The 17,074-nt window shown below is 31.4% G+C and overlaps 1 protein-coding gene, 1 long non-coding RNA gene and 1 other non-coding gene across 4 annotated transcripts in view; 1 reads left to right on the forward strand and 2 right to left on the reverse strand.

The window, feature by feature from the left end:
- The window catches only part of LOC127726509 (uncharacterized), a 264,243-nt gene that overhangs the window by 200,125 nt on the left and 47,044 nt on the right, over nt 1-17,074 (reverse strand). The window lies entirely within an intron of this gene.
- On the reverse strand, nt 405-17,057 carry LOC127726503 (reticulon-4-interacting protein 1 homolog, mitochondrial-like). Of its 2 annotated transcripts, none has more exons than XM_052233865.1 (10): nt 16,943-17,057; nt 14,790-15,089; nt 12,598-12,749; nt 12,056-12,124; nt 10,282-10,406; nt 9,781-9,829; nt 8,916-9,052; nt 7,343-7,532; nt 6,404-6,496; nt 405-3,316 (listed from the first exon to the last, which is right to left on the reverse strand). In XM_052233865.1, exons 2-10 carry the CDS (start codon nt 15,067-15,069, stop codon nt 3,200-3,202), a joined length of 1,212 nt encoding a protein of 403 aa, XP_052089825.1. In that variant the 5' UTR covers nt 15,070-15,089; nt 16,943-17,057; the 3' UTR covers nt 405-3,199. The 2 variants fall into 2 exon arrangements, with proteins under 2 accessions (XP_052089825.1, XP_052089824.1); XM_052233864.1 differs by having other exon boundaries at nt 14,790-15,156.
- On the forward strand, nt 5,804-5,953 carry LOC127726821 (U12 minor spliceosomal RNA). Its single transcript, XR_007993681.1, has one exon. It is a non-coding gene; the product is annotated as a U12 minor spliceosomal RNA (small nuclear RNA).

The following is a 17,074-nucleotide window of genomic DNA, read 5'->3' on the forward strand; positions in this document are numbered from 1 at the left end:
TTTTTATAGATATTGATATGGCATAAATAAGGACGATATCTTGTTTCATTGTGTGGCTCTCTAATTGATGTACCGGCAATTCCAATGAACTGGCTTCTGGGGTTGACCTAAAGATATCTTGTTTTTGTTAAGTGTCTCTCTCCTTGATGTACAGGCAATTCCAATGAACTGTCTACTGGGGTTGGCCAATAGATATCTTGTTTTTGTTGGGTGGCTCTCTCATTGATATACAGGCCAATGAACAGTCTACTGGGGTTGACCAATAGATATCTTGTTATTTTTTGGTGGCTCTCTCATTGTTATACAGGATATTCCAATGAACTTTCTAATGGGGTTGACTTGTAGATATCTTGTTTAAAACTTGTTGATTTGAACCAGATAAAAGAGAAAACATAAAAACCAAATGATCAAAAACTTATTGTATTCATAATTAACATTCATAATATAAACATAAATACTAGATTGCATTTATATTGAGGTGATAGCACAAAAAATCTGGGTAAGCTTCTTATAAATACTTAGAAATCTGGAGAACCAAATAGATTCTTTAAAATACTTAGAAATCTGGCTAATCAGATGGCTTCTTATAAATACTTAGAAATCTGACTAATCAGATGGCTTCTTATAAATACTTAGAAATCTGGCTTACCAAAGGGACCCTAATGAATATTGAAATAGCATCATCAAATCAATGAACTTGATTGAATACCTATCACCAAGTAATAATACATGATTATTTTCTCCAGGATTCCTACTTAAATAAAACAATCAAGTATGATGTATTAGTTGTTCAAAATAAAAGTACATATATAATTCTCATTAAAGTGTGCAAAATAACCTTCAGGGAATTTTCCATCGTACCATTGCAGGGTCTGATCCCGGATCCCGCTTATTGTTTTGTCAGATTCCTGTATCCCGCTTAACACTGTAATAATAACGGTTGTAATTTCATGTGCTCTGCCAGACTTCGTTTCCTGTTTTCATGCTTAATAATTTTACTTTCACGAGTCATGCTTACTAAATATAGGGTAATCCCTAGTCACGCTTAAACCCCTATGAGACCCACACCATTTGTGTAACAAATAATTATGATGCTAAATAACTTATTTTTAGAGTATCCTATTACCTATTACAGTAGGTGTAATAAGCACCTTAATTTGCACATGCAAAGCATGTTGTAATAATGACAACGCAACAACTATCCATCAAAGATCCAATGACTTAGATATAAGCAAATATATTATTAAAAACTTGACCTTAAAAATTTGTAAGGGTTCCGCGGAACCCAGTGTCTTGCCTACTTTTGCTGTTAATCGTAGGCTCAACAAAAATGAGAAAAAAAATTAATAAAAATATTCCTCTCTATACTATCTTTTGATTGTAAGTAGCTTCTGTCCAAGTTTCGTAAAAATCAAGGATAGTTTATGAATCTAATAAATGTTTTAAAAACTTAAACTGCAGACTGTATGTAATGTTAACTGGAAGAAAAACTAAGCCCATTTATAAGTAAAATACGGAAAAAATGAAACAAAATTTAAAAAAAAATTCCTTCTAGATACTAGCTTTTAATCATAAACAAGCTTCTGTCCAAGTTTGGTACAAATTCAGGATAGTTTAAGAAAGTTGTTAAAATTTTAAAAACTTTAACCACAGAGTGAATGTAAAGCTAACTGGCAGAAACTAAGTCCATTTATAAGTAAAATATGGAAAAAATGGATTTTTTTTTTTACAAAATTTACTTCTGGATACTATCTTATGATCATAAACAAGCTTCTTTCCAAGTTTGGTAGAAATCCAGGATAGTTTAAGAAAGTTATTAAAATTTCAAAAACTTTAACCACAGAGTGAATGTAATGTTTCTTGGCAGAAAAACTAAGTCCATTTATAAGTAAAATACGGAAAAAATGGATTTTTTTTTTTACAAAATTTACTTTTGAATATTATCTTATGATCATAAACAAGCTTCTGTCCAAGTTTAGTAGAAATCCAGGATAGTTTAAGAAAGTTATTAAAATTTCAAAAACTTTAACCACAGAGTGAATGTAATGTTTCTTGGCAGAAAAACTAAGTCCATTTATAAGTAAAATACGGAAAAAATGAAATTTTTTTTTTACAAAATTTACTTTTGAATATTATCTTATGATCATAAACAAGCTTCTGTCCAAGTTTGGTAGAAATCCAGGATAGTTTAAGAAAGTTATTAAAATTTCGAAAACTTTAACCACAGAGACGACAGAATGTAGGATCGCTATGTCTCGCTTTTTCGACAAAAGTCGAAGGCTCGACAAAAATGTCTATCTGGCTCAAATATTTTTTGGAAACCTTGGTTTTATTTTTTTAAAAATTTTTAACTGACAACCTAATGTATCATTCCTTTCATGTGACCTAATATGATTCTAGGACTTACAGTTAACCACCAGAGTAAATGACCCAGAAGTTAATTACAAGACATGACCCTGAAATATTTTAAAAAGCCACATGTTATCACTACTAATATGTGATGTAGCTCATTTAACCACATGTTTACAAATATAGGCATACCAATTACAGATAAAGGGAAATAACTCTAACTGACTTGAAAGGGAAATAACTCTACCTGACTTTAATCATGGAGACATTGGAAAATTTAACAGGATGACATTTTGTGAAAACTCACATTTTGATTTTTGCTACAAATTCTTACTTAAAGGTGGTACTTAACACTACAGTGAGATAACTCAGTAAAACCAGCTGAACGTTTTAATCACGTTCTATTGTTAAGGAAGTATTAAGCTTCTCAATGATCAAAATTAGTGTTTGACAAACTGCTATATATCCAATGAAATTTTTGTGTGATTCAAGTTTTTTGAAATTTTTATATTTTTGTCAAAGGGTCAAATTAAATATTTTGTCAAAATTTTATGAAAATTAAACGAGCCAAATTAATTTACGTCAAGGTGTTTGGTACCACCTTAAATAAGGGTCAATTTAATTAATCTAGCACTTATGCTGGTGATGAGTCTCACTAAAAGAAGCATTTGCATCAAATTTATGTTTGACACAATAAATATACTTTCCTTTTAAACTTTTTAGAGTTTCGGTTTTCTGCTCTCTCATTTTGCTCTTTAAACAAAATATCCCATTGTGATTCATATCAATGTTCTCAAATTCACTATCCTCTTTTATTTAGATGCTAAAAACGGATTTATGGCATTCACTTTCACTTCTCTTTGACCATTTGTATCACAGTTTTACCTCTAGCATGACCATGTTCAACTTTTTCAAATGCTGCTGGAACATCTTCAAACGGAAAAACTTTGTCTATCACTGGAATTATCTATAAAAAAAAATTTTAAATTATACATAAATAAATAAAATATATTAAAAATCTTTTTTAATTTTGAAATTTTAACAAAAGTACTAACCAACAATAAAACAATAATGCAGGTGTCCCTATAAGCTTTTATTGGGCCTATATTTAAATGTAAAACAAGATTGATTTATTTAATAATAGAATTTGTAAGGGTTCTGTGAAACCCTGTGTCTTGCCTGCCATTACTTCTGTTAGTGTAACAGCGTAATGTTGATTGCCAAAACCTTAGTCCATTAATCAGTAAAATAAAAAAAAAAAAATTTTTTCTTCAGATCTAATTTCTCAATTATGAAGAAGCTTCTGTCCAAGTTTCAATTTTTCATGAAGGTTTCACAAGTTTTAAATGTTTAAAAATCTAAAAGACTGTATATAAATGTTTACTGGAAAATATAAACTAAGGCCGTTTGGTTGCCTATAATTGCTTACATCCACATCATTTGAACTTTGGTGGATAGTTGTCTCATTGGCAATCATACCACATCTCCTTATTTTTATAATACTGGTAAGTCCATTTATAAGCAACACATGGAACAAGAGGCTCTCAAGAGCCTGAATCGCTCACCTGTATTTCAGAGGAGAAGATTTTTAAATGTTAGCAAACTTGATGAACAAATTGTGTAAAATTGTCTTTGAAGGGCAATAACTCCTTAAGGGGTCAATTGACAATTTTGGTCATATTAAATTTTTTGTAGATCTTACTTTGCTGAACATTATTGCTGCTTACAGTTTATATATATCTATAATAATATTCAAAATAATAAAAAAAAACTGCAAAATTTTGTTAAAACTACCAATTCGGTGGCAGCAACCATACAATGGGTTGTTCGATTCGTCTGATAATTTCAGGGCTGATAGATCTTGACCAATTAAACAATTTTACCCCATGTCACATTTGCTCTAAAAGATTTAGTTTTTGATATGTAAGCCAAAAACTGCATTTGACCCTTATGTTCTATTTTTAGCCATGGCAGCCATGTTTGTTGATGGATACAAACTTCGGATACAATTTATAAACAAGATACCCTAAGGAACATTTAGTTAAAGTTTGAAGGTAATTGGCCCAGTTATTTCAGAGGAGAAGATTTTTGAAATAGTTGACGATGACAGATGACAACAGACGATGACGACCGACCACGACTACAGACGACGGACGCCGACAGACGCCAAGTGATGGCATAAGCTCACATGGGGCCCTTTGGGCCCCGGTGAGCTAAATATGAAAAAAAAAAATTTGCTCTAAAAACTGTTGTTTGATCACAAAATAGCTTCTGTACATGTTTTTCCTAAAATTACATGAAGATTTGACATTATTATAAATGTCTAAAAAAATCTTTATCGACATGCTGATAACTAGGATTGTTATGTTTAGCTTGACTTTTCTTGCAGGTTCAACAATAAAGACAATACATGAAAATGGAAACATTCAAAGAAAGAGGAAATTGTTTACAAATAGTATAAATATTCACTCCGATTTTATGATCAAAAGATAGCATTAATCAAGTTTTTCTATAAAACAGCAAAAAAAAACTTTCTGACACATTTTTGTGAGTGGCAAAAGTGTATACTATTAACATCAGAGGTGTGGTTTACATAGACTGTGGTGAATTAGTAATATGGTACTTAACATGCACTCTAAGTCTGCAAGTGCACAAAATGTTTGATAAATGACCAAAATCTAAGATAATTTTCCACAAAACACTAAGATGATAAAATTATAAATTTTATTCTTAAATACAAGTTTTTATTTATTTGGATTTACCTCAAGTTTAAAATTGACTTGAATTGATTTATTCAATTAATAGTTTAAATTTCAGTGAAAAAATTGGTCCTTAATTTTTATTCATCTCCCCCTCCTTGAATTTTAGCAAATGAGACAATTAACAAATCGGATATTTGTCAATGGCAGATTAAGCACATTGAATCGTAACAGCTGCAATATGCCATAGAGATTAAATATTACACATCAATTTGTCTTGAAGGCATGAGTTTTGTTTTTGCCTCAGTATGTTTGCATCCCCCTTAAATCTGCCATCTTTTTAATACAAAATGTTCATACAAATCCAAATCAAATATGCCAATTACTTTTCCTTCACTATTCTCAGCATCAAATTCTGACAACAAAATTTCAACTAGATTAAATTCCTGCTAAATTGTGGACAATTTCCTACTTCTATAAATGCATGCAAAATAGCTGTCAAAAAAGGGGAGATAATTCTATTTTATTTAAATTTCCCAAAAACTAAAAAAAAGGTTAACCTGGTAATTTTTAACTATAAGTATATTTAGTTCATATAAAAAAAGAGTTTTGTATCTAATTGATTAAAATCTAATATGAAAGTAATAACTTTTTATTACTAAAGACTTTATTTTGTAAACTTAAATTCTTTGTTAGACCTTTCCAAATGTCAAGTCTTGGGAAATACTCAATGGTTGCCTTCCCAAAACAAGTTCATGCCTTAAACTAATGAGTAAGGAAAATAATGAGCCTGGGTAGCTACAGGCTCCCTAGCATTATCTAGGAATAATTTCTGCAAGGGTACAGGTCGCCCCCAAGGTGACCCGCCTACTTCGCGGGATGCCTGGGTTGCAGTGATCTGCCTGAACCCTAACAAATTAAATATAAAAGAAAAGAAATTGATAAAATATTAAACAATAATGAAGAGTATTTCCAATGTCCAATGTATCTTTAACATTTTAACCATGTACAGAATGAGAATTTATTTAAGTTTTTCTTCTTTGTTTTCTTTCAGATGCATGCAAGGTAGCAATCCACATAGAGAAATGAGAAATGACAACTGTGGACACATTATTCAGATTCCTTTTTCATCAGGTTCTTCTTATCTCTTTTCCTTTTTCATCAGGTTCTTCTTATCTCTTTTCCTTTCTCATCTGGATTTTCCTTTCACTCCTTGTGACTCCTTACCAGACTGCAGTAAAATTCAAATTGGCCTTATTGTTGTTTCAAACTAAAAAATTCCTGCTCTAAAGATTGGAGAAAAAAACCATGAGACCACAGAAGATACATAGAAATGATGTTTTTTAAATATTTACCTGATCATCATCTACTAGTTTAGCATATCTTTCTAAAGCTTTCCCCATGGGTAAATAGATTGCCCATCTGTGGCTAATTCCTTTTTTTAAACCCTACAAATGCATAAAAGAATATGTAAATAGGATGTCAACAACAGAAATACAATGGTACAGCACTATTGGTTATGAATAAAAGGAGCTGTGGCAATATTTAGTGGATATAAATGTTTGCACCTGTCCTAAGTCAGAATCTGATTACAGTAGTTGTCGTCTGTTTATGTAGTTCATACATGTTTCTCGTTTCTCGTTTTTATATAGATTGGACCGTTGGTTTTTCTGTTTGAATGGTTTTACACTAGTAATTTTTTGGGGCCCTTTATAGCTTGCTGTTTGGTGTGAGCCAATGCTCCGTGTTGAAGGCCGTACCTTGACCTATAATGGTTTACTTTTATATATTGTAACTTGGATGGAGAGTTGTCTCATTGGCACTCATACCACATCTTCTTATATCTATACACAGTACACAATACCATAGTTATCTATGTTACAACCAAACTCATACAACTGCTCAGGTTAAGCTAAACAACTTGTTTCAAGAGACTTTATATATTTATAATTTTGATTTCAACAACTAATTTTTTTCAGTACAGCTCTTCATAAAAGTTAGAAAATTGGGTAAACACTATAAAAATAAGGAGATGTGGTATGATTGCCAATGAGACAACTATCCACCAAAGTTCAAATGAAGTGGCTGTAAGCAATTATAGGCAACCGTACAGCCTTCAACAATGAGAAAAACCCATACCATATAGTCATCTATAAAAGACCCCTCATTGAAAAATATGAAATAATTCAATTGAGAAAATTAACGGCCTAATTTATAAAAAAACAATTTACGAAAATCAAATATGACAGACTTGTGTTTAGATTTAAGTTGTAACAGTTTCTGAACATTCATACCAAAGAAGTGTCAATAGCAGCATCTGATAACGATCTCAATAGTCCAACAGGTATACCATAGTCATCAATGTTCTGTAAAAACGGATGTTTTAACGTTATATATTTAGCATCATTGCATTTGGAAGGTTTCAAGAATTCCATCGAATATCCTGTTTTCTCTTTTCCAAAACTATCCAATATTATGTCAAATCTGAAAAAAATACCATAAATTTGTTACTAAATGATTTACAAGAACATACTTAGAGAGGTTTGGACAAAGTTAAATGATCATCTTACTTTTAATTAAGAAAATTGGCTTTCAACAAATTTTTATCATCTTTTGTTTATGTTTCCATATTTTGATGACTTTCAGTTTCACATTCGTGCATTTTCCTGTAGAATGCTTATATTCTTACGTCATTGTTCACTGAAGTCATTTACAACGATTGACCTCTGGTGACTCATTCATAAAAAGCATACAACATGGGAGTATAACGGGAACAGTCCAAACATATCCTGCTGTTGCAGATAAGCTGACATACAATATATTCATATTATACAATGGTGTGTACTCAAAGCATTTGAAGAATTTCATATCAGAATTTTTGTGTATATATGGCTATATATTAATCTCATTAAAGTCACAAATATGTATGGTTATATTTCTAACATTTTATATTAAATTAAATTGTTATATATATGTCAGCCAAATTTACAGTATACATAAGATGATGTGGTATGAGTGCCAATGAGACAACTCTCCATCCAAGTCACAATGTCTAAAAAAGTTAACAATTATTGGTCAAAGTACGGCCTTCAACACAGAGCCTTGGCTCACACCAAACAGCAAGCTATAAAGGACCCCAAAATGACTAGTGTAAAACAATTCAAATAGGAAAACCAACGGTCTAATATAATTAAAAAACAAGAAACGAAGAAACACTTATGAACCACATCAACAAAAGACAACCACTGAACAACAGGCTCCTGACTTAGGACAGGGGCATAAAAATGCAGGGGTTTTAAACCTTTTAACAGGCGCCAACCTTCACTCTAACCTGAGACAGTAGTGTAACATTACAACAAAAAAAGAAACACTATAAAATATCAATTGAAATGGCTTAACTCAATCAAAAAGACATTTAAATAAAAATAAGTTAACAAACACTGAAAAAATAAGTTTAATCTATGACACAATATAAATAAAATATTAAAACTTAGGTGCCTATATAACAAAGACGTTACAGGTAGTAATAAAAAAAGATGTAGGAAGAGTGTCAAAAAGACGTTTACACTAAAAATAGTATGCATTTAAAGTGTTTCCATGTTCAACTTAGTGGTCATCATGTTGGTAGCTGGACTGTGAAAGTTTCTAATTGTGTGTTATACATTTATGTCAAACATATGTTATGATAGGCAAAGAGAATACTAGAATCCCACCACATTCTTTCTTCAAAAATTGCAATAATTTGTGAATTTATAGTATTTCCTGTTTTCCTATTTATTCTTTATTCAAGATTAGTTTTAGTATAATTTTTAATTGCTTGGATGCCAATAACAATGTGTTCAAAAAAACACAAAAGAGGAAACATACTTTTCCAAATTAGCTAATTCTTGTCGGACATCTTGTTTTGTGTAGTCAATGACAACATCAGCACCAAGGGAGGTAACTAGTTCTACTGCATCTGTACTGCATATTGTAGCTACTTCAGCCCCAAAAGCCTTCATCAGCTATTCATAAAATATACAAGTAGTTTAACTGAAGATTTATGGACTCAGTCAGGTTGTTAAAAATGAGAGATAAATTATCTACTGTTATAATTTAATATAATTCAGTCATTATAAATCTTTTGATTGAATGGTAAAATTTCAGGACTTTTATAGCTTGTTATGTAATATGGATTTTGCTCATTGTTGAAGGCCACTTTTTAATTTTTAATTTTTTGTCATTTGGTCTTAAGTGTAGAGTTGTCTCATTGGCAATCATACCACATTTCTAGAAGTTTTATTATTTATTATTTTATCATGTATTTGTCCTGTCTAGACATGATGTTATACACAAGAAAAAAAGAAAAATGTACAATCTGTTTGCCAATGATTTAAAATATTTCTCCACTCTATAAATTAAATTTTACAGGCTTGCTGAAGCTCAAATGTTGAAAATCTAAAGTCTTGATTGGCTGTTGTCAACACATTTTCGATGAAGTTGCAATAAACAAATATAGCATAGGTTAAAAAAGAAAGGACTCCTAGCATTTTCTATTATTTCCATTAAAATGTCTATGGTCAATGTAATATGAAAACTAACTAATCAAAGAATTCAAATATCGAAAAAAAAATCATTTCTTGACAAAAAAACCAATTATAATCCCCATTTGTGAATTAATTTGTTGTTGGTCACACCTTCAATATTTTTCAATATTTCAATTCCTGGATTATTTATTCTATAATAAACATACCTGTATTGCAAAAGTTCCTATCCCTCCAGAACCACCATAAATTAAAACTCTGGAATGAAATAGATGTAATGTTATATTAATAACACACAGCTGGGAGGTTGATAGAGCAGATTGTTACCCTGAGAAAACATTGTCACCCCAGGTGGTCATATTTTTTTATTGGTCTGCACTAGAGGGTGACATTAATAAAATTGTCTCCTGTTGAGCCATGAGATAGAGTAAATTGTCTCCCTTGTATTAAACAATCAAAATCGCATTTTAGGGTGTAGTATAATATCTTTAGTTAACACAATTATGATATGAATAAGCCATTAAGGCACTTAAATCTTCATTTATATAAGCATTAATTTTCTAACAGCAAAAGTCACATAAATAAATTGCTTGTTTAAATTAGTATTTTTTATTTATAAAACTTGTGTCTCATCATTCGCAACTTTTTTTTAACCTCAGTTACGGAAATGCCAAAAAAAACATGAAAGAATAAAGTAATTTTACAGGTACCTTTTATCTTTTACACTATTTTCTCTTAATCCTCCAAATTCTGTAAAAGCTGCACTAACTGTACAGGCAACATATGGTATAGAACTGGCTGATGTGTGGGTTATTATGGAGGGCTTCAGTGAAATCTACAACAAAATGTATAAATAGTAACAAACTACAAACTCCTTTTGTATATTTTCTATGCATGAGCCTATTATTAAGTGGTTGAAATTGTTTGCTGTGTGTCTTCATTGTTTTTGGTTTAATGGTATAAACTTAAATCAGGCATATAGAAGTCTACATCTCTATTCTATATAATTCAGCACCCCATTATTCTCTATTCTATTTTTTTGGTATATTTTTCTCTATACTTTTTTTTACTGCCCTTAATTTACACTTTTTGCCCATTATTGTCTATTCTGTAAACCCCATCCAGACCTTCATCTATTTATGACTGTATTCATTATATGTGCATCATTCTAAATGCATTAATAAATCAATGATGGTATTCTCAACATGATACAACACGAAAACAAAGAAGTGTATTTTACATAAACTGTTATCACAGAGATATGTCTCGCCTTTTTTTAATTTTGATAATGCAAATGTTGAAATTAAAATAGCAATACTTTAACATGTAAGTTATGCAAATATTCAAAGTCGATGAACCATGACTGAAGGTACATGGCTAAACAATCTCCATGGAATGAGATGTGCCAATGCTAATACAACTGCATACCAAATACCATTGACTTATTATAAGTCGTTCCCTTTAAACAAACCTAAACACAAACATTAACTTGTAAACTATGTAAAAGTTTCAAAGTCAATGAACCATGATCAGGGGTGGGGCTGTATAATCTCCATGGAAACAATACTTGCAAATGCCAATACATTTGCATACCAAATATCATTGACTTAACATTAGCAGTTCATCTTAAACTGATCTAATCACAAACTAATACATGTAAACTAAGCAAAAGTTTCAAAGTCAATAGACCATGACTGAGGGGGCGGGGCCAAATATTCTCCATGGAAATGAGGTGTGCTAATGCTTATACAACTGAACACAAATTAACATTGGCCTACCACTAATGGTTCCCCTTGAACTGACCTTATCACAAACTAATACATGTTAACTTAGCAAAATTTTCAAAGTCTATAGACCATGACTAAGGGGGTGTAGCCAAATAATCTCCATGGAAATGAGATATGCCAATGCTTATACAACTGCATGCCAAATATCATTGACCTACCACTAGTGGTTCCCATAAATTGACCTAATCACAAACTAATACATGTAAACTATGAAACGTTTCAAAGTCAATAGACCATGACTGAGGGGGCGGGGCCAAATACTCTCCATGGTAATGAGATGTGCCAATGCTAATACAACTGCATACCAAATATCATTGACCTACCACTAGTGGTTCACCATGAACTAGACCTAATCACAAACTAATACATTATTAACGCTACCGCCGCCACCGCCGACGCCAGAAACAGCATACCTATGTCTTGCTTTTTGACTCTGTCAAGGCGAGACAAAAATAATCTCCATTTTAATGAGATGTGCCAATGCTAATACAACTGCATACCAAATATCATTGACCTACCACTAGTGGTTCACCATGAACTAGACCTAATCACAAACTAATACATTGTTGACGCTGCCGCCGCCGCCCCCTCCGCTGTCGCCGCCGCCGGAAACAGCATACCTATGTCTCGCTTTTTGACTCTGTCAAGGCCAGACAAAACATTAAACATTAAGATGACAATTCTAGCTTTATCTAACCTCATGTTCCTGAGCTATTGTATAATCTGCTAGACATCCTTGTTTGGAGGCAAAAACTGTACCCCATACCTATAAAAGAATTTCAACAAGCTACATAAGCAGTCATAGAAATTGGGATTTGGCATTTACAGGACCGAATTGATGATTCATCAAATTTTTCTTAGGAATGTATTACAAAATTTACAAAAATTGACAGGACCAAATATATTTTTACAGGACATGTCCTGTTAGTACTATGCTAATTTCGAGGACTGCATAAGCTTTGAGTCCAAAGATACAGTTTTAAAAGTTTAAAACTTATTAAAAAACTCATCTTAGATACCACGTTTATAATTCATCATGCCAGATGTGCGTTTCATCTACATAACACTCATCACTGGCACCCTATAAAATGGCAGTACTGAACTAAAATGAGCCTCCTTTGTTTGCAAGCATGTGACTTGATTACCGTCTGTTTTCTGGTACAAAAGTGTGCAAATTAATTTTTTGTTTGTTGTTTGAAAGTGAGGGCAATGGATAGAATAAAATATACATGTGCTAACCTCATCTCCACGATGAAACTTTCTTACATCTCTTCCCGTTTCTACAACTTCCCCAGAAAAATCTCTCCCTAGAATCAATGGGAATTCTCCTCCATTTGTTGGGAATATAGTCTTTTGCCTTATTGCATTCATAGCAGTGCTTCCGTATCCAGCTTAAAAGTAGTAAAGGTTCGTTTAAAACAAAGAAATGATTCAAAACTTCTCAGAAATATCTTAAATAATGCTTTATCTTATTTATATTTGTATCATATGTTGTGAAATTCTTTAATATTCATGCAAAACTGTTTATTGTTTTAACATGTTTAAGGCCATCTCATACAGTTACAGGGGAGGTAATAACATCGCTAGCATAAAGTTCTATTTTTCATTACGTCAAAATCTTACAATCATAGGGAGAAGATGCAATTTTCTACAGATCTTGATCAGTAGCTTGACAACTAGTACATGGACCTCTGTTTTAAATGACTTTTGGTATAATTATGTGTCTTTTTTAAATTACAAAAATAACATCAATATAATAGCAAAAAAAGTAATTTTTTTCTTCTAAAATTCTGAAAATTAAATAACTATGTGATGTTTCCAAAGAATTGTTACCCAAATTTAGCATGTTTAGAACATACTATGTCAATAAGATATTCCAAACATTTTTTTTATGAAAAAACTTCTTGCATATTTGCCCTTGAAAAACTATTTTTTTATTAAATTTTAAAGTTTTTTTACAGAAACTTTGATAGATAGACAGAAACTTCAAACAGTAAAACTATTCAGCAAAGTAAGACCTACAAATAAATAACAAAAGAGTGCACACGCTGAAATGCCTCGCCTTCTTTACTAATCATTGATATTATGTTGATAGTCCTAAATATAAAGCTTTATTTCAACTGTCACATAAACTAAACATTAACCAAGTAAACTAAACATTGACCAATGTACCATGAAAATGAGGTCAAGGTCAGATGAACCATGCTAGGCAGGCATGTACAGCTAACAATTCTTCCATACAACAAATATAGCTGACCTATTGCTTATAGTTTAAGAAAAACAGACCAAAACACAAAAACTTAACACTGAGCAATGAACCTTGAAAATGAGGTCAAGGTCAAATAAAACCTGCGTGAATGACATATAGATCAAAAATATAGTTGAACTATTGCATATAGTATTAGAAAAAAAGACCAAAACTCAAAAACTTAACTTTTTTTTTATCTCTGAACCATGAAAATGAGGTCAAGGCCAGATGACACCTGCCAGCTAGACATGTACACCTTACAATCATTCCATACACCAAATATAGTAGACCTATTGCATACAGTAAAAGAAAAACAGACCAAAACACAAAAACTTAACTATAACCACTGAACCATGAAAATGAGGTCAAGGTCAGATGACACCTGCCAGTTGGACATGTACACCTTACAGTCCTTCCATACACCGAATATACTAGACCTATTGCTTATAGTATCTGAGATATGGACTTGACCACCAAAACTTAACCTTGTTCACTGATCCATGAAATGAGGTCGAGGTCAAGTGAAAACTGTCTGAAGGGCATGAGGACCTTGCAAGGTACGCACATACCAAATATAGTTATCCTATTAATTATAATAAGAGAGAATTTAACATTACAAAAAATCTTAACTTTTTTTTCAAGTAGTCACTGAACCATGAAAATGAGGTCAAGGACATTGAACATGTGACTGATGGAAACTTCGTAACATGAGGCATCCATATACAAAGTATGAAGCATCCAGATCTTCACCTTCTAAAATATAAAGCTTTTAAGAAGTAAGCTAACGCCGCCGCCGCCGGATCACTATCCATATGTCGGGCTTTCTGCGACAAAAGTAAAAGTAATAAAAAACACAAACTTTATACTAAATACCTTCAGGATTCAGGATCATTCAGCCTAAGTTTGTTCGAAATTGGTTCAGTAGTTTTAGAGGAGAAGATCTTTGAAAAAGTTTACGACAATGACAGGTGCCCAGTGATGGCAATAGCTTTAAATGGCCTAAAATTTAAAGGATGTAGAAAATTTAAAGAAAAAATTAAAGAATACAGAAAATTTGCGTAAAAAAATTAAAAAATACAGAAAATTTACAGAAAAATTGAAGAATACAGAAATGAAAGAATCAAGACCCTCATAAAGCTTGACCATGTTGATGATTTGAAAGATTAATGTGTTATGTAAATACCTCTCATGCGACAATCTATTGGATTTATACTAGCAGCATGAATATTTATGAGAATTCCTCTTGGATCTTTTATTTTTGGAATTGTCACAGAATCTGATAGTGTCAATTCTTCATTTCCTCCATATTGGTGGATCTGCCAAGCTCTCATTGTTCCTTTTTTATTAGGATCTGTACTGTTGGTGGAATATGATTTAATATGCAGTCTGATCTGTCTTACTGTTGATGATGGATGAAACTTTTGCAGACATCTTTGAACACAGTATGTACATATCTTTTCCATGTTTTATAAATCCTTACAAACTGAAACAGAAGTTGTAATGGGTAAAGTGAACCAACCCTGAGGCAACTGACGTGTGGTAGGGTCAAGCTGGAAAAGAAGTCATATAAATATAACAGAGTAAAAGGTTCTAGATTTATAATTTAATATGCCAGCTATATGTACATGCTTTTTATCTTCCATGGTGAAAAATAGGACATAAGCTTTGTACAAAAGTAGATGAAAAAACAAATAAAGTATTTCTGATATGTTCATGATGTTGAAAAGCTGTCATTTCTAAAATTGCTATTATTCATTTTTTATTATATGATAATAATCTTTTTTATTTACACTTGTATATATTCATATCTAAAAGAAGTTTAGAAGCTTTAACATTTAAATAAAAATAAGGAGATGTGGTATGATAATAAATTGCCACATTCTTTTAATTTAAGACTATATAATCATGATAATATTTCAGATTTAGATGCAATTTCATTAGTACTTCTACTACAGTCTTCATAATAAACCTTCTAATCCACATGCCCAAAGCTTGATTTTAATATAATTTCAGACAAATTCTATTGCCCTGTAGACCTGATTTTTCCAGGGCCAACATCAATTTTACATGCCTGGGATGGTGGGCCTGTGGTTCAGCATGAAGACTGCTAGGAGTGTTTTTGACTGGCCAGAGAGCTCTCAAACAGTGCTAGCTAGCTTTAATCATATCATTACCTATCTATTGATGCTGCCATGTTGAATTTATTGTTTGGGTTGTAAGTCTGTATAAATTGTTTATAGAAATGCAAACATTTAGACATTATTCAAAGTTTATTATCATTTATTTTAAGAATGCACATGATAAGAATATTGTGTATTTTACATACAGATAAAGCTAACAATTAAAATACAACTTAAGATTTGTTCAGGAATCAAATAATTTGTGCTTAACCAGGGGAGATAACTCATAAGTTTATATCAAGAAGATTATAAAAAAGGGTCAGTACACATTTTAAAGTCTTTTTATATATTTGCAAGACAATTTAAAAGAGTTTTACGTTTTTTTTGTTTTTTTGAAAGAGATACGATAGTTTGTAATAAACATTCTTTTTATATCCACTTTTTGCAAAACATTTTCCAGCATAAAATAGAATTATTTTGACATATATATATATACATTTTTTTCGCCTCAGAAATAATAGTGTTGGCTATTTTTTTAAAAATGAATTTGAATATATAATTTTAACACATTTCCATATAGCACCAATATTAAGGGGACGAAGTCCCCTATTACGGTAGAAAAATCAATAAAAAAAAAAAAAAAAAAAAAATCGGGAAAATTTCCCGAAATTTTCATTGTACTAATGAACTCAAAATCGTTAACTTTTTTATTTTCAGACTTTTTTATTTTCCCGCATTTGCGCAGAAATCTACTTCCTTTTTCCGGTCTCGTTTGCATGAGTCTTTGAGTAAAATATATATTTATCAGTCTAGTAAAATATAGGAAGGAACGCAATACCAATTCCATTTTTAATAATTCCTTGAATGACTTGATATGAAAAAACGTTACCTGATAGCGTTTCTTTGTTTACATTGAATATGACGTCATAATATAAATAACGTCACAACTAAAATTCCGAACAACAGAACCGAAATCGGAAACGTAAGGGTATTTCCGTTCTTTTTGAACAGATTTTGAAGTTAAAACATATGTTTGAATTAAAAAAAAATAATTCATACAGACTTCGTCCCCTTTCACAGGTAACGCCTGCCTCATATTAAATGGTTTATCAGAGACATATAGTATTAAAAGTTTCTATTATCACGAATTTATTACTATTTATATGCTTTATAAAAATTTAAAGGGTAGCATTATTTAAAACTGAAAACATCTTACCTATAATTTACTCTGAAATATTCATATATTTTAATTTCAAATGACAGCACACATTATATGTGCTTCAATGTCGAAATGTTATTATGTGCTTGCATAAGAAAAGACAGAGTAATTGCCCTTAATTTTTATCTC

This window comes from Mytilus californianus, unplaced genomic scaffold (assembly GCF_021869535.1).
Source record: "Mytilus californianus isolate M0D057914Y unplaced genomic scaffold, xbMytCali1.0.p SCAF_18, whole genome shotgun sequence".
NCBI lineage: Eukaryota > Metazoa > Mollusca > Bivalvia > Mytilida > Mytilidae > Mytilus > Mytilus californianus.

Bases quoted from the DNA above. Each gene is read 5' to 3' on its own strand.
- LOC127726503 (XM_052233865.1), bottom strand. From the start codon at position 15,069: ATGGAAAAGATATGTACATACTGTGTTCAAAGATGTCTGCAAAAGTTT. The intron at 12,750-14,789 runs GTATTTACATAA...ACTACTTTTAAG, and splicing joins AATAGATTGTCGCATGAGAG to CTGGATACGGAAGCACTGCT. The intron at 12,125-12,597 runs GTTAGCACATGT...ATTCTTTTATAG, and splicing joins AGTTTCATCGTGGAGATGAG to GTATGGGGTACAGTTTTTGC.